Source organism: Caretta caretta, chromosome 27 (genome assembly GCF_965140235.1).
Source record: "Caretta caretta isolate rCarCar2 chromosome 27, rCarCar1.hap1, whole genome shotgun sequence".
NCBI classification, from domain to species: Eukaryota; Metazoa; Chordata; order Testudines; family Cheloniidae; genus Caretta; species Caretta caretta.
In genome coordinates this window covers 670,709-695,920 of record NC_134232.1, presented here as the reverse complement: position 1 = coordinate 695,920, position 25,212 = coordinate 670,709, and the positions used below count along the sequence as shown (strand labels likewise).

General features: G+C 67.0%; 1 protein-coding gene across 2 annotated transcripts; it reads right to left on the bottom strand.

Moving 5' to 3' along the window:
• Window positions 1-720: 720 nt before the first annotated feature.
• GRN (granulin precursor) lies at window positions 721-18,783 on the bottom strand. Of its 2 annotated transcripts, none has more exons than XM_075123682.1 (14): window positions 18,677-18,783; window positions 12,494-12,652; window positions 11,424-11,570; window positions 10,316-10,400; window positions 9,666-9,778; window positions 8,771-8,918; window positions 8,014-8,120; window positions 6,523-6,756; window positions 5,641-5,877; window positions 4,709-4,945; window positions 4,022-4,258; window positions 3,322-3,558; window positions 2,097-2,345; window positions 721-1,750 (listed from the first exon to the last, which is right to left on the bottom strand). In XM_075123682.1, exons 2-14 carry the CDS (start codon window positions 12,635-12,637, stop codon window positions 1,628-1,630), a joined length of 2,298 nt encoding a protein of 765 aa, XP_074979783.1. In that variant the 5' UTR covers window positions 12,638-12,652; window positions 18,677-18,783; the 3' UTR covers window positions 721-1,627. The 2 variants fall into 2 exon arrangements, with proteins under 2 accessions (XP_074979783.1, XP_074979784.1); XM_075123683.1 differs by lacking the exon at window positions 18,677-18,783 and adding an exon at window positions 13,283-13,303.
• Between the last annotated feature and the right edge of the window lie 6,429 nt (window positions 18,784-25,212).

Genomic DNA, 25,212 nt, shown 5'->3' with positions numbered 1-25,212 from the left:
AGCTCCCAGCTGCTGGTGAGCAGCTGCGCAATGCTAGCCCAGGCCTGTTTCCGCTCCAGGCTGGGCCCACACAGCTCAGTGGCGGTCACTGCAGAGTAGCCTGGAACTCACTCAGTGCAAGCAAGAGTGTTGGGGTGCAAGGCCTGCTGGAATGCAAGAGCCTGGAGCTGGGCCCCCCCAGCAGCTTGGTACAGCTGGGAGGGGAGGCAGGCAGCCAGTGGGTGGCTGTGCAATGCTGCTCTGGAGCTCACATGGGTGCTGGCAGTCAGCACAGCAGCTGGCCCATTGACATTAAAGCAAATCTAGGCTCAGAGTAACACCTGGCAGCTGCCCAGGGGAGGGGGGCAGGCAGTTTTGTGCCATTCTCCTGCAAAGCAGAACCATGGAGCAGCCGCTTTGCACCCGTTCAGTGCCCAGGGCAGGCAGTGGGCCCATGCCTCGGGCCCAGCTGGGCCATTACAGCACCCCTGCTGGACCAAGGCCCCCATCCTGCCACACTGCAGCAGTGGGGACTGGCGCTCCCCCCTGGGCTGGATGGGCCACAGCTGCATGCCAGGAGGGACAGCACTGGAGGCCAGCTGTGTTACAGGGAAGAGAAGGGAGGACAAGGCTGGGCCCTGGAGTCCAGGCTGGGGTGAGCGGGGAGATGTGCACGCTGGTGGCACAGTCCCCTTGGCTGGGGGAAGTTTTGCAGAGGGAAGGAGACAGGATTGACACCAGCACCGTCCTCCACACCCTTTATTGGTTCTCACTCTCTTCCAGCCACTTCAACCCTAATGGCACCAGGCACTGGGCCCCTGTTCCTGGCACAGGCCCCAGCCACAGGTGGGGCACTCTTAGAGGCAAGGGAGCTGGTGACCAGAGGGCATGGTGCCAGTCTGGCCCTGGGCTCTCGGGGCAGCTGTGAGGGGGGCAGGGGCTGGGCAGGCAGCAGAGACTCCTGGCACTGGGGGGCTAGAAAAAGGGCATGCCCATCCCTGGTGCCCAGCAGACACAGTGCAGGCACGAGCTCAGGGCAACGCACATTCAGGGACTGGGGTAGGAGAGTGCCAGGAGCCAGACTGCAGTGCCCACCTTCCAGCCTTCCCAGCCCCGGCTTTCACAGCCAGCACAACAGGACCCAGGGAGGGGCCCGAGTGCCAGGGAGAAATGGGGGGAGACACAGATGCCAAGGGGGGCTGTAGAAAGCAAAGCAGCCCAGCCACCTTGCTCTTCAACCCAGGTTCCCAGGCCCTACTGCAGCCCCTAGCTCCCAACAGTGGGGGAGGAGGGCCTGGCCTGGCCCGGCCCAGCCTCAAGGCCCCCACAGAAGGAGAAGAGCCTGGAGTGGGGTGGGAGCCTTAACCTTCCAAGCTCCCAGCAGGAAAGCAGCACTGGGAGCAGAGGACGAAGCTGCATGTGCCCAGACCGCTGTGTCCAGGGTTAGACTCCCGTGGCGGGGGTGCTCTCCCATGTGCTTAGCCCCAGGGGGCTGGGTGGGACAGGTCCTGCAGAGCATGGGGCCTGTGTGCCCTGGGGCAGCCAGAGAAAAGGCCCCCGAGGCTGGAAGTCAGACAGACAGACTGAGGGGCCAGAGCAATCCCCACTCCCCCCTCAGTGTGGGCACAGGGGTGCCCCCACAGGCACCTCACAGCAGCCAGGGGGCACCGGCGTCCCAGCGTGGAGGCCAGCGCCGCTTGCAGTCGAGGCTCGACCTGGAGCATCGGTAGCCCCAGGGACAGCAGTGGCGTTGGTCGGGGCAGCACGAGCCCTGTGGAGAGATGAGGCATGTTACTGTCTGCTGGGGGCAGCCGGGCTGGAGCACAGAGGGGTCCCCCGGAGAGGGAGCAGCTGCCCTGCAGAGGGGGCAGGTCACAGAGTCCCCAACCTCCCCCGGTTCCCCTGCTAGGGGCCTGGCCCATAGAACGACCTCCAGCCCTGGTCGCTGGGGGCCGAGGCCTCAGCAGGCAGACAGGTGGGGGCCAGCAGCTGGGAGGGGCTGAGGTCCAGGGTCTGAGCAGGCAGCCGGCGGGAGGGGCTGGGCGGATGTTGGAGGCGTGAGAGGCAGGGCTCTGTGCTGCCCTGGGGCGGGCATCCAGCCCCCGCCCGTCGCTCACCATGAAGTAGGGGCAGCAAGCCCAGGTGCCCGAGGCAGCCTTGCAGCAGGTCTGGCGGGTGCGGCAGTAGTGCTGGGCGTCGCAGGTCACCTGGTTGCTGGGCTCCGGGCTGGCGGGCAGCAGGGAGGCGACGAGGCTCAGGGCCCCGGGCAGCACCCGCCCAGCCTGCTGCTTCTCACAGCTCTGCGTGGCCAGGTTGCAGGTGTAGCCCCCTGGGCAGCAGTGCTGGTGATCCTCACAGCACACAGCCTGGGGAGAGAGCGGTCAGCCAGCACCGAGCAGAGACAGAGCAGCCTGGCAGGGCTCACAGGGCGTCACCCAGGGCAGAACCCAGGCGTCCTGGCTCCTGACCCCTCCCACCGCCACTCTAACCCACCAGACCCCACTGCCCTCCCCACACACAGACTAACCCAGAGGGTTTCCAACTTTGTTTCTGGTGACCCAGTTGAAGAAAATTGTTGATGCCCGTGACCCACCAGAACTAGGGATGAGGGGTTTGGGAGGGACTCAGAGGGTTGGGGTGCAGGGGTGAGGGCTTTGGGGGAGCTCAGAGGCTTCCTGCCTCTCCTGGCACCGCGCTGCGCCCCGGGAGCGGCCAGCAGCCGGTCGGCTCCTAGGCGGAGGCGCGCAAGCAGCTCCATGCAGCTCTCGCCCACAGGCACTGCCCTCCCCCAGCTCCCATTGGCCGTGCGCAGCCGCTGCTTGGGGGAGGGGCAGCAGGTGGAGCCCCGTGGCCCCCCCGCCTAGGAGCCGGACCTGCTGCTGGCCACTTGGGGGTGCAGCGTGGTGTCAACAGGTAGGCACTAGCCTGCCTTAGCCGGGCAGCATCACCAGTGGGACTGTTAACGGCCCGGCCAGCGGTGCTGACCAGAGCCGCCATGACCCAATGCCCGACATTCCATGACCCACTTCTGGGTCATGACCCAGTTTGAAAACCATTGCTCTAACCCACCGGACCCCACTCCCTTCCCAGAGCCAGGAAGAGAACCCAGGAGTCCTGGCTCACACCTTCTCTAAGCCCTGAAGACATCCTTCTTCAGGCCAAGGGGCGAGGTGGGGCACAGCGCAGCCGCAAGGCACAAACATGGCTGTGAGGAGCCAGGGCCTCACCTTGCCCCCGGCACCCCTTGGCACTGAAGAAGCCTGGCAGGGACACCTAGTGGCAGGGGTGGGCCGTGCGCCTGCACGCCCAGGAGATGGGCACAGCCCCCCGCCCTGCCCTCACATTCGGCAGATGGCAGCAGGCCCAGGTGCCCGTCTCGCTCTTGCAGCAGGTCTGCCCGTCCTCGCAGCTGACTGTCTGGTTGCACTTCACACCTCTGCTCTGGGCGGCGCCAGGAACGTGTGCTGGAGCCTTGGGTGCCCAGGGCACAGAGAGCAGGGCCTGCTGGCAGCTGCCCCCCACCGGGTCGCACGTGTGTCCCTTGGGGCAGCAATGGACGTGGTCCTGGCAGCACACGGCCTGGGCGGGGGAAAGAGACAGCGCGCGTGACCACAACACGCATCTGCCCTTCCAACTCCTCCATTGGGCGCCCCCCATCCCCTCCCGCAGTGTGCCTGCCCCCCCAACCCCAACCCACAGGCCCACCACTCCCCTCCTCCGCTGGGGGCCCCCCAACCCGCAGCCCCACCACTCGCCTCCTCCGCTGGGGGCCCCCCACAACGCCAACTCGCAGCCCCACCACTCCCCTCCTCCGCTGGGCGGGACAGGGGGTGGAAGCTCAAGGGCTGCAGCCCCAGGGAGGGGGCCTGTAACCTGAGCCCTACCACCCTCAGGCTTTAGCTCAGGCCCATGGCCCCAGAAAGTCGAAGCCAGCCCTGGCAACCCCATTGAAACTGGTTCCCGACCCACAGTCTGAGAAGCACTGCTCCAAGACCTAAGCTAAGGGCAGCGCTGCCAGGGACAACCTCCCTCCGCTACGCACCTCCGGCAAGGGGCAGCAGCCCCAGTCCCCGGTGGCCAGCCTGCAGCAGGTGCTGCCCTCAGGACAGCTGGTCTGCTCGTCGCACCGCACGTCTCGGCCAGCAGAGGGCGCTCGCACCCGCGCCGGGGTTTTCTCCAGCCAGGGGACGGGGGCAGCGGGCGGGTGGCAGCTGCCCCCCGCCGGGTCGCAGGTGTACCCCTTGGGGCAGCAATGGACGTGGTCCTGGCAGCACACGGCCTGGGCGGGGGGAGGAGACTCAGCATGTGTGACGACAACATCCACCCCCCACTTACTCTGCTGGACACCCCCAGCCCCGACCCCCACCACCGCCATCCACTGCTGCCCCCCCCCCCCAGCCCCGACCCCCAGCCCCACCACTAGCCATCTCCACTGGGGGCCCCCCAGCCCTGACCCGCAGCCCCACCACTGCCATCCACTGCTGGCCCCCCCCCCACAGCCCCGACCCCCAGCCCTACCACCGCTATCCACGGCTGGGGGCCCCCCCCAACCCGACACACAGCCCCACCACTGCCATCCACCGCTGGGGACCCCCCCCAAACCCGACCCGCAGCCCCCATCCACCGCTGGGGACCCCCCCCCAAACCCGACCCGCAGCCCCACCATTCCCCTCCTCTGCTGGGCATCCCTCAGCGCCAACCGTGTCCTGTAGCCTGCGCTCCGACCCACCTCCTCCAGGGGGCAGCAGCCCCAGTCCCCGGTGGCCAGCCTGCAGCAGGTGCTGCCCTCAGGACAGCTGGTCTGCTCGTCGCACCGCACGTCTCGGCCAGCAGAGGGCGCTCGCACCCGCGCCGGGGTTTTCTCCAGCCAGGGGACGGGGGCGGCGGGCGGGTGGCAGCTGCCCCCCGCCGGGTCGCAGGTGTACCCCTTGGGGCAGCAATGGACGTGGTCCTGGCAGCACACGGCCTGGGCGGGGGGAGGAGACTCAGCATGTGTGACGACAACATTCACCCCCCACTTACTCTGCTGGACACCCCCAGCCCCGACCCCCAGCCCCACCACCGCTATCCACTGCTGGCCCCCCCCCCACAGCCCCGACCCCCAGCCCTACCACCGCTATCCACGGCTGGGGGCCCCCCCCAACCCGACACACAGCCCCACCACTGCCATCCACTGCTGGCCCCCGCCCCCCCCAGCCCCGACCCCCAGCCCCACCACCGCCATCCACTGCTGCCCCCCCCCCAGCCCCGACCCCCAGCCCCACCACCGCCATCCACTGCTGCCCCCCCCCCCCCAGCCCCGACCCCCAGCCCCACCACCGCCATCCACTGCTGCCCCCCCCAGCCCCACCACCGCCATCCACCGCTGGGGGCCGCTCCCCAAACCAAACCTGCAGCCACACCACCCCCATCCACTGCTGGGCCCCCCCCCCCCCCAAGTCCCAGCCCCACCACTAGCCATCTCCACTGGGGGCCCCCCAGCCCCGACCCGCAGCCCCACCACCCCCATCCACCACTGGGGACCCCCGCCCAAACCCGACCCGCAGCCCCCATCCACCGCTGGGGACCCCCCCCAAACCCGACCCGCAGCCCCACCATTCCCCTCCTCTGCTGGTCACCCCTCAGTGCCAACCGTGTCCTGTAGCCTGCGCTCCGACCCACCTCCTCCAGGGGGCAGCAGCCCCAGTCCCCGGTGGCCAGCCTGCAGCAGGTGCTGCCCTCAGGACAGCTGGTCTGCTCGTCGCACCGCACGTCTCGGCCAGCAGAGGGCGCTCGCACCCGCGCCGGGGTTTTCTCCAGCCAGGGGACGGGGGCGGCGGGCGGGTGGCAGCTGCCCCCCGCCGGGTCGCAGGTGTACCCCTTGGGGCAGCAATGGACGTGGTCCTGGCAGCACACGGCCTGGGCGGGGGGAGGAGACTCAGCATGTGTGACGACAACATCCACCCCCCACTTACTCTGCTGGACACCCCCAGCCCCGACCCCCACCACCGCCATCCACTGCTGCCCCCCCCCCAGCCCCGACCCCCAGCCCCACCACTAGCCATCTCCACTGGGGGCCCCCCAGCCCTGACCCGCAGCCCCACCACTGCCATCCACTGCTGGCCCCCCCCCCACAGCCCCGACCCCCAGCCCTACCACCGCTATCCACGGCTGGGGGCCCCCCCCAACCCGACACACAGCCCCACCACCGCCATCCACCACTGGGGACCCCCCCCAAACCCGACCCGCAGCCCCCATCCACCGCTGGGGACCCCCCCCCAGCCCCGACCCCCAGCCCCACCACCGCCATCCACTGCTGGCCCCCCCCCCACAGCCCCGACCCCCAGCCCTACCACCGCTATCCACGGCTGGGGGCCCCCCCCAACCCGACACACAGCCCCACCACTGCCATCCACTGCTGGGGACCCCCCCCAAACCCGACCCGCAGCCCCCATCCACCGCTGGGGACCCCCCCCCAAACCCGACCCGCAGCCCCACCATTCCCCTCCTCTGCTGGGCATCCCTCAGCGCCAACCGTGTCCTGTAGCCTGCGCTCCGACCCACCTCCTCCAGGGGGCAGCAGCCCCAGTCCCCGGTGGCCAGCCTGCAGCAGGTGCTGCCCTCAGGACAGCTGGTCTGCTCGTCGCACTGCACTCGGCCAGCAGAGGGCGCTCGCACCCGCGCCGGGGTTTTCTCCAGCCAGGGGACGGGGGCGGCGGGCGGGTGGCAGCTGCCCCCCGCCGGGTCGCAGGTGTACCCCTTGGGGCAGCAATGGACGTGGTCCTGGCAGCACACGGCCTGGGCGGGGGGAGGAGACTCAGCATGTGTGACGACAACATTCACCCCCCACTTACTCTGCTGGACACCCCCAGCCCCGACCCCCAGCCTATCCACTGCTGCCCCCCCCCGCAGCCCCGACCCCCAGCCCCACCACCGCTATCCACGGCTGGGGGCCCCCCCCAACCCGACACACAGCCCCACCACTGCCATCCACTGCTGGCCCCCGCCCCCCCCAGCCCCGACCCCCAGCCCCACCACCGCCATCTACTGCTGGGATGCCCCCCCCCCAGCCCCGACCCCCAGCCCCACCACCGCCATCCACCGCTGGGGACCCCCCGGGGGGGCAGCAGTGCAGGCGATCGCTGCAGCAGACGGCCTGGAGTGCCGGGGAAGAACCCATGCCCGGTTAGACCCACTGTATGGCCAGGGCCCCGGGGCAGGCAAATCCAGCTCCAGGGCAGCCAACCACTGGTGCGGTGGGGGATGTCCCCCAGGGGCTCAGCTCCAAGGTAGCCGCCAGCCCCTCCCTCAGGCAGGAACTTGGCTGGCAGGGCCCCCTAGGCCCCAGCCATTTCTACAGCGTCTTCTCTGGGCACACCCAGCCCCCAGCAGCCCTGCAATGCAGTCACTGCTGGGGGGACCAGCTAGGGGACGTAGCCCAACAACGAACTTCTGAGAGGGGCCCTTAGGAGCTGGGACATGCCCAGAGCAGGCCTGAGGGAACCTGCCTGCCTAGCACGGCGTGAACCTGGCCCCCGAGGCTCAGCACTGGCATCAGTCTGGGGCAGATACCAGAGGCGGCGGCTGTGTGGGCAGATCGCTGGTGCCAGTCCAAGGCAGGAGACCAGCAGGAGCAGAGCCTGGCCGGCCGCACGCTAAGACATGACACAGACTGCCAGATGCCCTGTTCTGTGCAGCGTGATGCCCACCCAGGGGTGCCCCCCCAGCCCACTCCCCTCCCCCAGGCCGGGCTCTCTCCTCTCCACAGGCCTGGCGCATCACCATCCCCTGGGCCGCGTTGTAACGGGGGCCGGGTTTCACCTGCCCAGGGGCGCAGGATGCCAGACCGGACTCTGCAGCACTTCTGTGCCATGGGGCAGGCGTCAATCCGAAAGGGGCTGGCGCAGTGGGGCACAGACATCCCAAGTCATGGGAGGCTCCTGGTTGCCCTAGGACACCAGGAGGAGGGGCAGAGGGAACAGGCAGCTCACAGAATACCCCAGGAGGGGTAACTCGTAACCCACGTCCTGCCCTGCCCGCCCCATCCTCACTCACATTCTGCAGTGGGCAGCAGCCGTACTGGCTGGTGGGCAGCTGGCAGCAGGCAGTGCCATCCGGACACGCTGACTGGTGGTCGGGGCAGGTGATCATGATAAATGAGGCTGGGGAGGGCAGGGGAAGCAAGGTCAGGGGGGCACAGACCAACCAAGCCCTCCCCCACCCCCCCAGCTGCCCCACCAGGGCCCTGACAGCACCTGCCACCCCACAGGCCTCTGCCCCGGCTGCAGGCAGGGCCCCAGGAGCAGGCTTGGGGGCACCTCCTACCATGGGGGCTGTGCCTCCCCATGAGGTGAGCTCTCAACCTGGCTCTGGGGACAGCCTGTGACCCCTGTATCCAACTCCTCTTCCCAGAGAAGCTGAGGGGGTGTCCTACTGAATGTACACACCCACCACTGCAATGCAGCCACCTCTGGGGGCAGCCTGCTTGCTGTTTAACAGCGCACAGGAAGGGAAGCAGACCCTGGGTGTACGACACACCCCCACCTCGCCCCCAGGATCCCAGGGCTGTCTCTGCTGCCCGAGCAGCCCTGTAACGAGTGTCTTCCATGACGATGCGGGGCAGGGGAAGCCTCTGTAGCACAGCGCCCCCTAGGCAAGGGGCTAGCTCACTCCTCCAGCCAGGGTGTGGGCCCGACACAGAGGGCACCACATTGCACAGTGAGCCCCGCCCCCCCAGCCTGCGCCCCAGGACCCCCACACGTGGGGCCGAGCAGCCCGTGGGACCGCTCCCCACCCCCTGGCCGTGCCATACCTGGCACTCCCTGCCATGGCGCACGCTTCCGGGCCGGCACCTTGCTGCCCAGGGGCTGCTCGCCGGCAGCTGAGAGGCAGCGGGCATGTTCCAGGTCGCAGGTGGTGGCATGGGGGCAGCAGTGCACCTTGTCCACGCAGCACGCGGCCTGCCAGAGACACGGGACGTGGCAGAGCAGAGAGGGAGCCAGCAACCCCGCCAGCTCCCTCCCTGGCCCCCCACCTCGACCACACGGCACCCAGGTCGACCCCCAGCACCTCTCACACCAGCGCCTCGCCCTGGCTTGGCACAGCTGCCCCAGAACCAACCGTGACCCATGGCCCCCTGTATACCAGCCCTGCCCCCCCACCGACCCACAGCCCCCCCGTATACCAGCCTGCCCCCCATACCAGCCCATAGCCCCCTGTATCCAAGCCCTGCCACCTGCCAACCCACGGCCCCCTGCATCCCAGCCCCACACCCCTGTCAGCCCAGGCCCCCTGTATCCCAGCCCCACCCCTGCCTCCACAGCTGACCCACAGAACCCTCTATCCCAGTCCCGCCCCCTGCCAACCCAGAGCCCCCTGTATCCCAGCCCCACCCCTGCCCCCCTGGTGTCCCAGACCCACCCTGCTCCCCCAGCTGACTCACAGCCTCCTGTATCCCACCCCTGCCGCCCCACGTCCCCCTGAGCCCTGTGTATCCTGGCCTGACCCCTGTCCCCCCAGTCAACCCACGGCCCCTCATATCCCAGCCCTGACACCCACCCACCCACCCACGGCCCCCTGTACCCCAGCTTTGCCCCCAAGCCGACCCACAGCCCCCTGCATCCCAGCCCATCTCCTCAACGTTCCCTATATCCCAGCCCTGAGCTCCCTGCACACACCCCCAGAGCCCTCTTCCTGCCACCCGGTACCTGTGGCATGGGGCAGCACCCCCAGGAGCCAGTGGGCATCATGCAGCAGGTGGACTCATTGGGACACTCTGATTCGCCATCAGGGCACTGGACAGCATCAGCGGCCGGGAGACCTGCCAAGAGCGTGACCAGCGCCTGGCACTCAGCAGGGAGAAGCCAGGGCAGCCCTGCCCTCAGCCCCTCGCCCACAGGCAGAGGCCACTCGGCAGGCACCACCTGGGCAAGCAAGCAGATCCACCAGCCCACCAGAAGGTGCCAGCTGGAGTCTCTTGCTCCAGGGCCCTCCCCAGGGGAGTCCAAGACCCACTGGGGCCCGGGTAGGGGAATCACCAGCCCCTGCCCCCAGTGCGATGGGAACGCCCCTGCTATAGACCCTGCCCCCCACAATCCAACAGCTGGAGGACTAGAAGCCAAACCCTCCCACACCAGGGCGGCCACGCCACATGGCCATGAGCCGCTGGGCACTGGGCAAAGCTCCTGGCATTGGGCAGAGCCCCTGGCATCGGGCAGAGCCCGGTCGGCACCAGACCCGGGGCCAGAGGCAGAGGCTGGAAGTGCCAACAGGGTCCCCTTGTGTCATGCAGCAGCCACACTCGGACGCTGGGGCCCCGGACACCCGGAGGTCACGCCGGTCCCCCCCGACCCCATACCTGGGAACACAAAGCAGGATTTGCCGTCGGCACTGCAGTGGGACCCCCGGGGGCAGCAGCGATGCCTGTCGGCGCAGGCGACGGCCTGAGGAGAGACAGAGGAGATGGCTCTGGGCGGCCCAGACAGCCACGGGGCAGAGGGGAGGGGCTGCTGCAGCATATCCCAGCACCCTGAACCTGGGACAGGGGACAGTGGCTGGGAGCAGCCACATGGGCCACGGGAATGCACCCGAGGCAGATGGACACCAGCACCAAGCAGCTCCGACCCCTTGACCCCAACATTTCCCCCCCACACACACACAGATGGGGAAACTGAGGCACAGTGAGGAGACAGAACTCAGTGGAAGAGAATGGGGAACAGAACCCAGGAATCCTGAGACCCCCAGTTCTAAGCACCGGAGAATATGCTGCTTCCCCCAGGCCAGAACAAACACTGCCCCCCTGGGCTACGGACGGGGGGAGGTAAAGGAAAACACCCAGCCTATGGCCAAGCAGGAGTTTTCAGGACCAGGGAGAGCCAGAGCCATGCCCTACAATCCATTCTGCAGCCGGTAACTCCCGGCACTGTACCGCCCCCATGCCCTCTACTCCCACATAGGCACCATGGGTCACCCAGCCCCATGTCCTGTCTTCCGCAGGGGCCAGCCCCAGGTGAACCAAGAAGCCCCACAGTAGCAGATGTAGTATAATCTGCTCCCCCTCCCCAGCCAGCCCGGAAGGCCTCATCCTAATCTGAGTCAGGCTGAAGCCCCGAAGGAGGAGGTCTGAGCTCCCGTCCGCGCTAGCGGCAACGGTGACAACTCGGAGTGTCCCATGGACCCACAGGAACAGCCAATCCCTTCTTGGCCTCCCTGCAGCAGGGAGTTCCACAGTGTGACTATGCCCTGGGTGGAAGGTATTTCCAATGATCCCCAGGGGAGACCCCTCTCCCCACACCCTGCCTACAGGCAGGGTCTGAACCAGCCTGGCAGCTGGCCAGGAAGCTCTCTGGGGAGTATGGGCCAGCCCAGCAGCCCACCCTGGGACTGTGGGTACGGCCGCTCATGTCCCAAGAACAAGCTGGACAGCAAACCCACGGAGGCCCCCACCCCCTGGGCAAGGCACTTACCTCTGACAATGGGCAGCAGCTGAAGGAGCCGGCCGACGTGCGCAGGCAGCTGTGTTCCACGGGGCACCAGGTACCATCGGGGCACACGGTCCCGGCAGGCTTGGCCACGCTGCTGGCCTGGGTCATAGGCACGGAGTGCGAGGAGCCCTGGTGGAGGAGGCAGAGGGTGAGAGGGATGCAGTGCCGGGAGCCCGGAGCACAATGGCCCCCCAAAACCACCCGCTGGCTCCTGGTCAGAGCAGGGGGGCTGAGTCATGGCTTGGGAGCAGCCAGACTAAACTGCCTTGGGCAGACCCTCAAACACCCCCAGATCCCACCCCAGGGGTGCCGGGCTCTCAGCGGGGGAGACGTACAGCAAGCGCTCACAGCCTGGGCTGGGAAGGGCACCCGGCACAGACATGTCTGCTTTCCACGTCGGGCACCAGCGCAACCAGGAGGGTGCTGGCGGGCAGATCCCTTCCCCTTAACTGGCCCGGTTGAGGGCCCAGCTCTGCCCGGGGCACCTGCGACAGGGCAGGAGACCCCTGAGTTTCGACAGTTTCTACCCATTTTTGGCTGGGGGGTTTTGCCCTGGTGTATAGACCAGGGTCTGCCCTCCAGCACGCAGAGCTCAGGGCAGGGGGTCCTGTTCACTCCCAGACAGTGGGCCCAGGCTGCTCCAGAGGGCACAAAGGGACTGGATCCCCCCCCCCCGCCATGAGGGAAGGGCCTCAGCACCCGGTGGAGGAGGGTTAACCACAGACTCCTGGCAGCGCGGGGTGGGACAGCAGATGAGGCAAGCAGGGCAGTTAATCACAGCCAGGTTCTGCAAGGCTTCCGCTAGGGATCTGGGTTACGACAATGCTCCCGCCCGCCCCACCCCGGGCTCTTCCTCCCGTCCCCAGGAGCGACTCCCTCCACACCCCCAGCCACGAGAGCAGCTCAGGCCCTGCAGCGTCATGCCAGCTGGGGCACTGGCCAGAGACCCAGCGAGCTCACTCCATGCAGGCCAGAGCGGCTGGCTCTGAGAGACCTTCACCGTCCATAGCGACCCCTCCAGCCCTCGCCAGGGATGTGACGCAGACACTCACCAGAGACGGTGGGCAGCAGGCATAGCCATCCCCTCCGGGATCCCGGCAGCAGACGTCAAGCCCCTGGCACAGCCGGCCATCGGGGCACCGCAGGGAGGTCACTGCTCCAGACAGCGCCAGCCACAATGGCACGAGCGACCACATCCTTGGGGAGAGACCCTGCGAGGGACCAGCCAACAGCTGCTCAGACGCCTCACTCCACCATGTTTCCTGGGGCACCTGGCTTTAACCCTGAGCCGCCAGCTGGCTGTGGGGCTAGGCAGGACCCCAGACGCAGCCAGGGGTAGGGAAGCAGAACTCCTTGGTTCTGTCCCTGGCTCTGCTCCCGACGTGCTGTGCAGCCGGGGACAAGCAGAATCATTCACCTGCCTCTGTGCCTCAGTTTCCCCATCTGTAAAATGGGGGTAAGTACTTACCTTTTCCCACACCCCTGAACCAGGAGACCCCACTGCACAAAAACAGCCACAACACCAGCCCCAGCCCCACCCCTCCGGCTAATGCAGCAAGCCACTTCCCCAGCCAGGGCCCCCCACCCGCTCTGAGAGCTGTTCTCTGGCACCAGCCTGCTTCTAGGTGAGGGCCCTGGCCGCGGCGGTGACCCCACAGCTGCGCCTGGCCGGACCAGCGGATCCCAGTGCTGGGGTGGGGGCTGTGGTTCAGGTGTGGTCCCTCCCGCCCCCCTCCGGCTAGGACCCACCAGCTGCCCCCCTTGTGACACTGCCTCGTGCCCGTCCCACAGTGCTCAACCGCGCCCAGGGAAAGCCCCCGCAGGCTGCACGGGCGCCTTACGCTGCTCAGAGCCGCTGGCGCGATGCAGGGTTCAGCTGGCGGGCTAGCCCTGGCATGCAGCCTCCGCCCCCTTGCTGTTGGGAACCAGCTCTGGGAGGGGATCAGTGACCAAACCAGCCCCACGGCACAAAGTCCAAGCTGATAAGAGCTTCCACCCAGATCTCCAGCCTGGCCCCCTCCCCCAGCGCTGCGGCCCCAGTGGGGATCTGGCCACAGGCCAGCAGAAACACGGATGCAGCAGAGAGGCGGAAATGCAAGCCGTGTATCAGGGCACAGCAGCTTGGGAAGCAGCTGGGCCTGTCGGAGACATGTCTGGCCCGTCCTCCCCCCCTCCGGCTTCACAGCCCCTTTGAGCTCCAGCAGCGTTGGCCAGTGGTTAGAACACAGAGCCAGGACTCTGGAGTCCTATTCTGGCCCGACAGCCCTCTCCTGCCCTTCTGTGAGCTGGCAAGGCCCATGACCCCGGCCAGCTCATTCCTTCTGCTCCGGGACGTTCGGGCTGGAAGGGGCTACTCACGCTCCCTGGCTGCTGCAGGGGACTCTGGAGTCGACCTGGGTGAACCGGGCCCACTGCCACTCAGCCATGGGTCTCACGTGTACGCACGGCAGGGACCTGCAGGCCGGCCAGGCAGGCAGGGTCTGTACTGAGGCCAGGGCGGTGCTGAGAGGGGCTGTGGGCGGGCAGCGTGCCGGGGGAGGTCCTGCAGCACCACTGCAGTCCGGGGAAGCGCTCACACCCGCACACCTGCTGGCAGGGAGGGACAGCTGCAATTTGCTCGGTGCAGGTGTCTCCCGGACAGAACTGGGGGGGGGAAATCACAGCCTCCCCCTGCCCTGTGTTCATGGTGCCCCCCAATGGGAGGCAGCGTCAAGTGCCCACTGGGTCAGGCGAGGAACAACTCCACCTGCCTAAATTCAAGAGACAAGCCCTGAACAGTCGGGCAGGCGTCGCTCAGCCCCTTGGGAAGATCCCACCCGCCCCAGAAAGCCCCTCAGAGACGGGTGGGGGGGGCGGGATAGTGGGGAGCAGGCCTGGGCTGGAGCCACGACTCATCTCCCCGATCTCCCCCGCTCCCCGGTGCTCTTGATCCTGGAACCAGAGCCCCAGCATTGGCTGGACCTGGCCTGACAATGGTCCCACAGCTCCTGCGCTGCCCAGAGCACGCCCCCCCGCCAGCCCACCAGAGCCCAGGGAGTTTCACTCCATGCAGCCAGGGAATCCTTGTCCCATCCTGCTCCCAGCCGCCCCACCCACCAGCAAAGCACAGGGCCCTACAGGCTCTCCTCTGGCCCCGCAGAGCAACCCCTGGCACTGGGCCGGTGGGATAAGGGTTTGCTTGCCTCCATCGGGGGCGGGAGGAGGCGTCTCACCCGGCCCCTGCCCATGGGCATGGAGACGTGTGCCCGCCCTCCACCTGGCTCCAGGCCCCGGCAGCTGCATGCGCCTCTAGCCGCGTTCGCCTCATGCACTGTAACCACGAGACGCAACCCTCAGCCGCGGCTCCCCGATAGCGCGCGGCCCTCACCTCATGCTGCAGCCCAAGGGGCATGGCTCAGCCTGCCGGGGCACTACAGCCCCCAGCAGCTAGGCAGAGGGTCGTTCCTGGGCAGAGGCAGTTCTGTCCTGCCACCCCCCACAGTGCAGCCGCGTCGACAGCTCAGTGTTTGCTCATGGGGCAAATGAGGGCCAGATCCCCTCCTCCCGCCAGAGAGCAACCCCTGGCACTGGGCCTCTCACCCCACAAGTCCCCCTCTGCTCCTACCAGCTGCCCCTGGAACGCTGCACCCTCAGCTCCCAGCACCCAACTCAGCCTGGAGAGCCTGTGCCCAGCACCAGGGCTGCTTCATGCCAACAACCGGGGGACAGACCGGCACAGGCAGGGAGGGCTCTGCGCCAGGTACCAGAGCGGCAGGGAGTCAGACGCCTGCTGGCCAGAGCAGGCCCCCACGTGCTCTCGCTTCCCCCCTGCCCACACGCTTTCTCCTGCCTGCCAGCCAGCCCTGGGAGTCTGGTTCTGGCTCCCCCCGCCTCTGGCCCAGCGCTCCTGTCAGCAGGCTGGAGAAGCAGGTCACAGCCAGACAGGGGTGATAAGCACTTGTGGGAGAGCAGCCACCACGGGGACAGCCTCCCGGCCCGGGTGCAAGCCTCTGGGTGACGGTGTGGTTAACCAACTCCCCCAAGCTCATCAGCGATGTTATCGTCGAGCCCGAGAGCGCGAGTCCTGTCGGCTCAGCAGCCTTTCACGGCAGTTCTCACCCCCCGCGCCCGAGCCAGGCTGTGCTGAGACACTGCAGCGCCCAGCCGTAGGAGGGGGAGCCCCATTGTACACGTGGAGAAACCGAAGCACTGAAAGGGGCTGCGATTGCACTAAGTTCAGGCAGCCAGTCAGCGGCAGAGCTGGGGACCAAACGAGCTCCCAGTCACTTCTGAGCCCCCGAGGGCTTGGTAAGGGGCAGCAAAGCGGGTCTGGCTCTGGGCACAGTTCATAACCCCACAGTGGGAACAGGGCGTGCGCTGAACCTCAGCTCCTTGCAATCCTTGGGACTCTCGCTGGAGCACAGCTCCCATGGCTCTAGCTGGAAAGAAGCCATCCCTGCACCGAGTTGGAGGCCAGGACCTGTCTCCCATTGCCAGCGCACCGCTGACCTGCTGGGTGACCGGGGGCAAGCTCCCTCCCCAGGTCTCAGTTTCCCCATCTGCCAGGGGACAATGCTTCCCCAGGGTAGGGCTCAATCCCCACCTGTGGAGGGCTACGCGCCTCTCAGCACAAGCATGTCCAGAAGTGCCTTCCCGGGAGCACATCACGCACAGACGCAAGCAAAGGACCTTCCTGCCTCCCCCACTGCTGCTTCCCACCCCTAGATTCATGTGCATTCTGGGCCCGCCACCATGTGCCCTCCTAGATTGTGCAAAGGAGCCTCAGGCGTGTCCCATAGCGCTCACTCACCCCAGCTGCCCCTTGCCCTCAGAGAGACCTGTAACAGCATTTGCAGCGAAAGCAGCACGTGGTGTTTACAGCTCATGCAGAGCGCCAGGCGAGCATGCAATAAAGATCCGAGCGAGTGCACTGGAGCTGGGGGTTGCCTCCACCAGTTCCTCTTACTTCACTCACATTGCTGAGTTTGCACCCAGTTTCTACCAGCTGTGAAGGAAACAAAACCCCATGACAGAGGACGACAAGCCAGATGGGGAAGCAAAAGTAGAAAGACGGGTGGCAGAGTGCGGTGCAAACAGCTGGGTCCCTCAACACACCCCACCGTTTCAGGGCCCACTACACTGGAAAAGCTACCATGTAGGGGAGCTGATTGAGGGTACAGCCACACCCTGATATGATTAATACTATTTCACCTGGTACTGTAGACAGGACCTATCTGTCCCACTGAACCCCAGGCTGCAGCCCGGTTTGGGGAGATGGTTAGACACTTGATCAGCTCCCATCCACCTCACGAACATGGGGATGCATTTTAGCTGGGTCAGGGGCCGGGGAAGATGACCATATTGTAGCGGAGTCTCCCCAACACTGCTCTTCCTGTAGTGTAGATGGGAGCCAAGGCAGGGATGCAAACAGCTATTGCACTAGGGCAGAGGGAGAGGGGAGGGCGAGGGCCCCACCCCCACCCAGCAGGACCAAGGCACAGCATCTAAACCGCAGCAGTCCTGGGAAACCCGCCCCAGGCAAAGAATTTGACACATCCGTAGAGTCACCTGGACCAGACGACTGGGCACCAGGCAGACACTAGTTGGCTGGGCTTTGCTCACAGAGGGCTTGAGATGCACGTAGGGCTGTTTCCCAGAAGGGCAATGCCAAAGCAGAGGTGTCCCCACGTCAGGGACAAGAAAACGGAACAGCAGTGCCAGCCCACGGGCACTCGGTCCAGAAACTGCTGGTCATACAGCTCGGCCTCGCAGCAACCTGCCTGGGCCATTCCAGGTCCAGTCCAAGGCAGCTCATCCACACGCCAGGGGCATAACGGGCCCAATGAGCCGGGGCACAGCCACCAAGCCGCGAAGGGACTTGGGGAGTCTTCACTGCCCAGTGGGTGAGGCGGTACCAGGAGAGAGCTGCCTGCACTTGCCTAAACTCCTGATGGAGACATGGCTCTGGATTTTACTGGGACCTAGCGAAGGGAAGCCTGGGTGTGGGAGGAGACAGCACCACCCTCCCCAAGCCATGGCAAGGTAGAAAGCCCTAGATTCCTAGTGCAATGGTTAATGCGCTCATTTGCCTGCTGTACACCCAACCCCCTTTGGCCGTGGAGACCCAGCTGGGCCATGGGCCCTCACGGAGGGGGCCAGCCCCACACCATCCCACATACTAACACCATGGTCAAACCCGCCCCAAGATAAGCGAGGCGGAGGGTGCCGGGGAGAGGCCAGTTTTGGCAGAGCGTGCCCGCTAGGGGAGCACCGGTCTTATGTCATCTCCAGCAGCCAGCACCTGCCTAGGAGACGAGATGCCAGGCAGGTGCACCAGGATCCAGGCAGCACGGCTGAGCTAGTCACATGAGTCTGTCTCTTTGCTCACTCGCTCGCACATCACACGGGGATATGAATCATGCCCTGGGTAGCCAGGGGACGACAGGCCGCCAGCAGGAGTCGTGCCTGGGCAGCACCACCCAGTAAGCCACACAACCTTGGGAAGAGCAGCACCCACCACCACCACAGAAGGGGAAACTGAGACACAGAGCTAGCCTGGCCTGCCAAGGTACAGGGCAGCTCAGGTCCAGAGCCAGGAACAGAACTCAGGGCCCCTGGCTCCGAGCCCTTCCCCTCCCACGCTAGCCACAGGGGAAGCGCTGCGAAGTGCTGGCCCAGCTGGGCACCGGCTGTGGGCAGCGGGGCGACGCCACCCAGGAGCCCTTACAGCCAGACCAGCGCGCCCAGCGCAGCCGGTCCCGCCGGGCACTGGTGCAAGCGGCACCGCCCGCCACAGCTCCAGCCCCGGGCCCGGTCTGGGCCCCGCAGCGCAGGGGCCACGTGCCGACCACGCATTGCACCAGGGACCCGACCCGAGACACGACCCGAGACACGACCGGACCCGAGACACGACCCTACCCACGACCCGAGACACGACCGGACCCGAGACACGACCCTACCCACGACCCGAGACACGACCCGACCCGAGACACGACATGACCCACGACCCGAGACACGACCCGACACACGACCCGACCCGACCCGAGACCGACCCGAGACACGACCCGACCGCAGCCCCTACCCGCAGCGGGGAACCCGGGGGGCTGCAGCTGGGGCGGGGAGGGGGCTCCCTGCCGGGACAATAAGGGGCCGGGGCCGGCAGCTGCCAGCCGGGCTCCCCCCGGGGCCCCACGCGCCAGCCCCCCCGGAAAAGCCAGGCCGAAGGGGACCCCCCCGCAGCGCCCCCGGCCCCGCACCTGAGGCTGCACCGCGCGCACCGACCCGGCGGCTCCCGACCGGCTGCAGCTCCCGGGCCCCGCGACCCCGCTCCAGCCGCCGGCCCCGCCCACTCCTCCGGATTGGTCACGGGGGGCGGCCTGCCTCGCTCCCATTGGGCGCTGCCCTCAAAGGCGGCGGAGCGCGCGGAGGAATGCGCCCCGCGGGAAGCCCCAGGAGGTCATGTGACGAGCCAGTCACGTGACCCAGCGGGTCCGCGCACGTGGTTGCCCCTGCGGCCTGGTCTGCGCCCCACACCCCGCCCGGCTCGAGGCCGAGCCCGCTCCCGCGAGCCCCCCCCAGGGTGACCCCCCCCGCCCGGCTCGAGGCCGCCCCCGCGAGCCCCCCGCCCCAGGGAGCCCCCCTCGCGAGCCCCCCCGCAGGTCCGAGGCCCCCCTGAGCCCTCCCCGGGTGCCCCCCCGCGAGCCCCCCCGCCAGGTCCGAGGCCCCCCGCGAGCCCCCCCCGGGTGCCCCCCCGAGAGCCCCCTCGCCAGGCCCGAGGCCGCCCCCCCCAGGATGACCCCCCCCGCCAGGTCCGAGCCCCCCCCGGGTGCCCCCCCGCGAGCCCCCCCGCCAGGTCCGAGGCCCCCCCGAGCCCCCCCGCCGGAGGCGAGCCCGGTGCCGCAGACACAAGCCCCGGCGCGCCCCGGGGACGGACCGAGAGCGGCTCGGCGCGGGGCCAGGAGCGTTTCCCGAGGGGAGCCGGGCGGGGGCCGGCCCTGGGGCTGCCGGCTCTTGGCGGCTTCTCACGCCGCTCTCGGGGCCGGACCTGGAGGCCGGTCCCTGCTGCAGCGTCCGGCTCCCTCGGGCGGGGGCTGACGATCAGCTGCCGATTTTGCAAACAGCTTAAGATCCGGCCCAGGGCGACAGCCGGCAGAGCTGGGAAGAGAGCCCAGGGTGCTCCCCGAACACAGCCGAGCCCAACCGAGCCGGCGCCCTGCTCCCCGAAACCCGCCGGCCCCGGCGCCCTGCTCCCCGAAACCCGCCGGCCCCGGCGCCCTGCTCCCCGAAACCCGCCGGCCCCGGCGCCCTGCTCCCCGAAACCCGCCGGCCCCCTGCTCCCCGTAACCCGCCGGCCCCGGCGCCCTGCTCCCCGAAACCCGCCGGCCCCGGCGCCCTGCTCCCCGAAACCCGCCGGCCCCGGCGCCCTGCTCCCCGAAACCCGCCGGCCCCCTGCTCCCCGTAACCCGCCGGCCCCGGCGCCCTGCTCCCCGAAACCCGCCGGCGCCCTGCTCCCCGTAACCCGCCGGCGCCCTACTCCCCGTAACCCGCCGGCCCCGGCGCCCTGCTCCCCGAAACCCGCAGGCGCCCTGCTCCCCGAAACCCGCCGGCCCCGGCGCCCTGCTGTGACGATGTGACTCAGCAGGGAGGGGGGAGTGTTGACCTGGGAATGTGCCCTGGGGATGGGAGACCTGAGAGCCTGTCACCTGAGCCAGGAGGGGGAGGGGGAGGTGACACCTCTGCCCAGGAATGTGAACAGAGGCTGCAGCAGGGAACCTGCGGGGTGAGTTTAGTTGGCAGTTTGGAGGCTGGGGGGAGGAACACAGGGAACCCCAGGGCTGGGGTCTAAGCTCCCTGCTCCCCCAGAAGGACGTGATTGAGGGGTCCTGGTTGTACCCACAAGCTCTGTTGTGGACTGTGTTCCTGTTGTCCAATAAACCTTCTGTTTTACTGGCTGGCTGAGAGTCTCAGTGGATCCCAGGAAGAGGGGTGCAGGGCCTGGACTCCACATTTCTCCCACAAGCACCGGAGCAGGGCCGACATGAAGTTGGAGCCTTGGTCTGTCAAGACTTCCTTGGGGAACCCCACTCGGCTGAAAATGGTCAGGAGCGCATCGGCCACGGTGTCTGCTTCAATGGAAGCTAAGGGCACTGCCTCGGGGTAGCGGGTGGCAAAATCTACCACGACCAGAATGTATTTCTTCCCCGACCGGGTCGTCTTGCTGAGAGGCCCCACGATGTCCATGGCCACCTTCTGGAAAGGCTCCTCTATGATGGGCAAAGGTCTCAAAGCCGCTTTCCCCTTGTCCCGGGCCTTCCCCACCCTCTGACAGGGGTCGCAGGATCGGCAATACTGCCGGACTGTGGTAAAGACCCCGGGCCAGTAAAAGTTCTGTAGCAACCTCTGCCGGGTGCGCCGGATTCCCTGGTGCCCTGCGAGGGGGATGTCATGGGCCAGGGACAGGAGCTTGCGGCGATACTTCTGGGGGACCACCAGCTGCCTCCTGATCCCACAGGACTCTACTTCCCTTGTGGGAGCCCATTCTCGGTATAGGAACCCCTTCTCCCACAGGAACCTCTCCTGGCAGCCTCTCCTCATGGTCCGTCCCACACCGAGGTCGGCCAGGTCCCTGAGCTTCCGCAAGGAGGGATCTTTCCTCAACTCGGCCTGGAACTCAGCGGCTGGGGAAGGGATGGGGACCGGTTCCCCCTCAGTGGCCAGGTCTGAGGCCTCAGCCTCTCTGAGCCGTGCCCCTCGGCCCTCCCTTCCCACCAGGGTAGGGTCCTGCGCCTCCGGTGCGGTACCCTCCCCGAGGTCAGGGAGCAGTGGCCCTCGCCGGCTCTGGCTACGGGTCACAACCAGGGCGGTCTGGGGCTTGCTTGGCCAGTCCTCTAGGTCTCCCCCCATCAAAACTTCAGTGGGCAAATGGTGGTGTACCCCCACATCCTTGGGGCCCTCCTTGGCCCCCCATTTCAGGTGTACCCTTGCCACGGGCACCTTAAATGGGGTCCCGCCCACCCCTGTCAGGGTCAGGTAGGTGTTGGGCACCACCCGATCTGGGGCCACCACCTCGGGCCGGGCCAGCGTCACCTCCGCGCCCGTATCCCAGTATCCATTGACCTTCCTCCCATCCACCTCCAGGGGAACAAGGCACTCTCTCCGGAGGGACAGCCCCGCGCCCACCCTGTAAACTGAGCACCCTGAGTCCAGAGCCTCCAGCCCTCTGGTGGAGCTGGCCTGGGGTACTCTTCCCTCCTGAGCAGGTGGTAAACTGGTAGGCCCCCTTTCCTGGGTCGTCTGCCCCTCGTCCAGCTGGGTCCCTACCCAATTAACCCTGGGTAGGTTGGGTCTGCTCAGTTTGTCCCTGAGCCCAGGGCACTGGGACCGTATGTGGCCTCTCTGGCCACAGTGATAGCAGCTCAGGTCACGTTGGTCCCCTCGAGCAGGTCGGAGGGGCCCGACGCCAGGCGTTCCCCTTGGGAGGGGGTTCTCCCTATTTCCCCGCTGGGAGGCCCCCTGGTGACTCTCTCTCTGCATCGGGGGGGGCCTGTTCTTTTGGGACTCCTCCCGGCTACCCCCTGACCGACTGTTCACAAACTCGTCGGCCAGCTGCCCTGCGTGCTGGGGGTTCTCGAGCTTTTTGTCCACCAACCACAGCCTCAGGTCGGAAGGGCACTGTTCATACAGTTGCTCCAGTACAATTAGGTCAAGCAGGTCCTCTTTAGCTCGGGCCCCAGCTGTCCACTTGCGGGCATACCCCTGCATCCGGTTGGCCAGTTGTAGGTAGGTGACCTCAGGCGTTTTACGCTGACTCCGGAACCTTCTCCGGTACATCTCGGGGGTCAGCCCAAACTCACGGAGCAGGGCCTGTTTGAACAGTTCATAGTCCCCTGCCTCCGGCCCTGTCATCCGGCTGTACACCTCCACGGCTTTGGGATCCAGTAAGGGGGTGAGAAACTGGAGCCTGTCTGCAGGGTCAACCCTGTGCAGCTCACAGGCATTCTCAAAGGCCGTCAGGAAGCTATCTATGTCCTCCCCCTCCTTCCGCTGGGCCAGGAAGCACTTATCAAAGTTCCTTGCAGTCTTGGGTCCCCCCTCACTCACCACAGCCGGAGCCCCACTGCTCCTCAGCCTGGCCAGCTCCAGTTCATGCTGTCTTTGTTTCTCCTTCTCCTGACGTTCCCTCTCCTTCTCCTGACGCTCCCTCTCCTTCTCCTGACGCTCCCTCTCCTTCTCCTCCTGCTCATGTTGACGTTGTTTCTCCTTCTCCTCCTGCTCATGTTGACGTTGTTTCTCCTTCTCCTCCTGCTCATGTTGACGTTGTTTCTCCTCATGTTGACGTTGTTTTTCATGATCCTCCAGCTCCCTCATTTTCATCTCCCTCTCCCATTCCAGCCGCCTCTGCTCCAGGGATGGGGAGCTCCGCCGGGAGGATCCCCTGCTGGGTGCTGGGATCAGGGTGCCCTCGGTATTCGCTGGGCTTCCCCCAACCCCTCCCCCAGGCATAGCTAGGAAGGGTCTCGGGATGTCCTCGGCAGCAGTCTGACCCCTCCCAGCCCGGTCAGGCCCCAGGGCCCACGCTGCGTCTGCCGGGCGGCTCCCCTCAGGGACAGGGATCGGGTCATCCAAGCGATCCCTCTCCTCCAACTGGGCAATCAGTTGTTCCTTGGTGGACCTCCCGATGCGCAGCCCCCTCTGCCTGCACAGCTCCACCAGGTCACTCTTAAGGCGTTTAGCGTACATCTCCCTGCTGGCCACTCGCAGGCCGGGCAGCTTCCCACGGTTTCCAGGAAAAGCCCTTAGTGTGCCAGTCCTTCTTGAGGTCACCACCTCTTTGCCAGGGTCGAGCTGCAGACTCCTCCGCCCCTGGGACCGCTCGCTGCAATCCCCCGGGGGACCCTGTTACTGCAAAAGTCTTTCTCTCTGGTCACACATTCCCAGGGGTTAGCCGCCCCCCGAAACCGTCTCTCTCTGAATCTTCAGCACGCCTGGTCCCCGTCAATTCCCCTTCGTTTTACTGTTCCCCAGTCACTTACTGCAGGAAGCGCCGTTCACGGGGTGCAGTAGATCCCACCGCTGCCACCAGTTGTCGCGGAGTGTGGGGGAGTCCAGGCCCTGCACCCCTCTTCCTGGGATCCACTGAGACTCTCAGCCAGCCAGTAAAACAGAAGGTTTATTGGACAACAGGAACACAGTCCACAACAGAGCTTGTGGGTACAACCAGGACCCCTCAATCACGTCCTTCTGGGGGAGCAGGGAGCTTAGACCCCAGCCCTGGGGTTCCCTGTGTTCCTCTCCCCAGCCTCCAAACTGCCACTAAACCCCCCCAGCAGGTTCCCTGCTGCAGCCTCTGTTCACATTCCTGGGCAGAGGTGTTACCTCCCCCTCCCCCTCCTGGCTCAGGTGACAGGCTCTCAGGTCTCCCATCTCCAGGGCACATTCCCAGGTCAACACTCCCCCCTCCCTGCTGAGTCACATCGTCACACCTGCTCCCCGTAACCCGCCGGCGCCGGCGCCCTGCTCCCCGAAACCCACCGGCGCCCTGCTCCCCGTAACCCGCCGGCCCCGGCGCCCTGCTCCCTGTAACCCGCCGGCGCCCTGCTCCCCGTAACCCGCCGGCGCCCTGCTCCCCGAAACCCGCCGGCCCCGGCGCCCTGCTCCCCGAAACCCACCGGCGCCCTGCTCCCCGTAACCCGCCGGCCCCGGCGCCCTGCTCCCCGAAACCCGCCGGCGCCCTGCTCCCCGAAACCCGCCGGCCCCGGCGCCCTGCTCCCCGAAACCCGCCGGCGCCCTGCTCCCCGTAACCCGCCGGCCCCGGCGCCCTGCTCCCCGTAACCCGCCGGCGCCGGCGCCCTGCTCCCCGAAACCCGCCGGCCCCGGCGCCCTGCTCCCCGAACACAACCGAGCCGGCGCCCTGCTCCCCGAAACCCGCCGGCGCCCTGCTCCCCGTAACCCGCCGGCCCCGGCGCCCTGCTCCCCGAAACCCGCCGGCCCCGGCGCCCTGCTCCCCGAAACCCGCCGGCGCTCTGCTCCCCGAAACCCGCCGGCCCCGGCGTCCTGCTCCCCGAAACCCGCCGGCGCCCTGCTCCCCGAAACCCGCCGGCCCCGGCGCCCTGCTCCCCGAAACCCGCCGGCGCCCTGCTCCCCGAAACCCGCCGGCCCCGCCGCCCTGCCAGTTGACTGATTTTAATGGGCTTTTTTCCAAAGAGCTGATCGTGGTGGGTGCTGAACCTTTAGAGATCTGGCCTGGGGGCTGGCCCCCTCCCGCCCCATGGTCTTGGCACTTTCTCCTGCTCAGCTTTCTTCTACATGCACTTGAACTGAAAGACTGTTCCGCTTCCAACCCCCCGACCCACCCGCCACAGAAATCTGTGGGCGCTGGCAATCTCTGAGAAAGCAGAAGTGCGGGAGGCCGCAGGAGTGGCTGGGCTGGGGATCTCACGGCCTCCGTGCTGCTGGGGGGACAAACTGAGAGGCCAGGGAGAAACAGAGCTCACCAGAGCCCTGCTCTGCAGCCTCAGAGAAACCTTCCTGCAGTGGTCCTGGCTGGGGCTGGTGTGAAGCCGGAGAGGGGCAGGCGCTCCCCTGTGGGGCAGGGTATGGAAGAGGGCACCGCCCACCTAGAGGGACTTCAAAGGGCGGAATCTTTTGTTCCATGTCCTGATTTTGCAGTGAGGGTTCTTTGTGTAACCAGCATGATATGGGACAGGGATCACATGTAACCAGCATGATGTGGGAGCATGGGGTGACTTGTCCTGCTGTCCGGAGTGGCCCGCGACCATGATGCCTGCCTCAG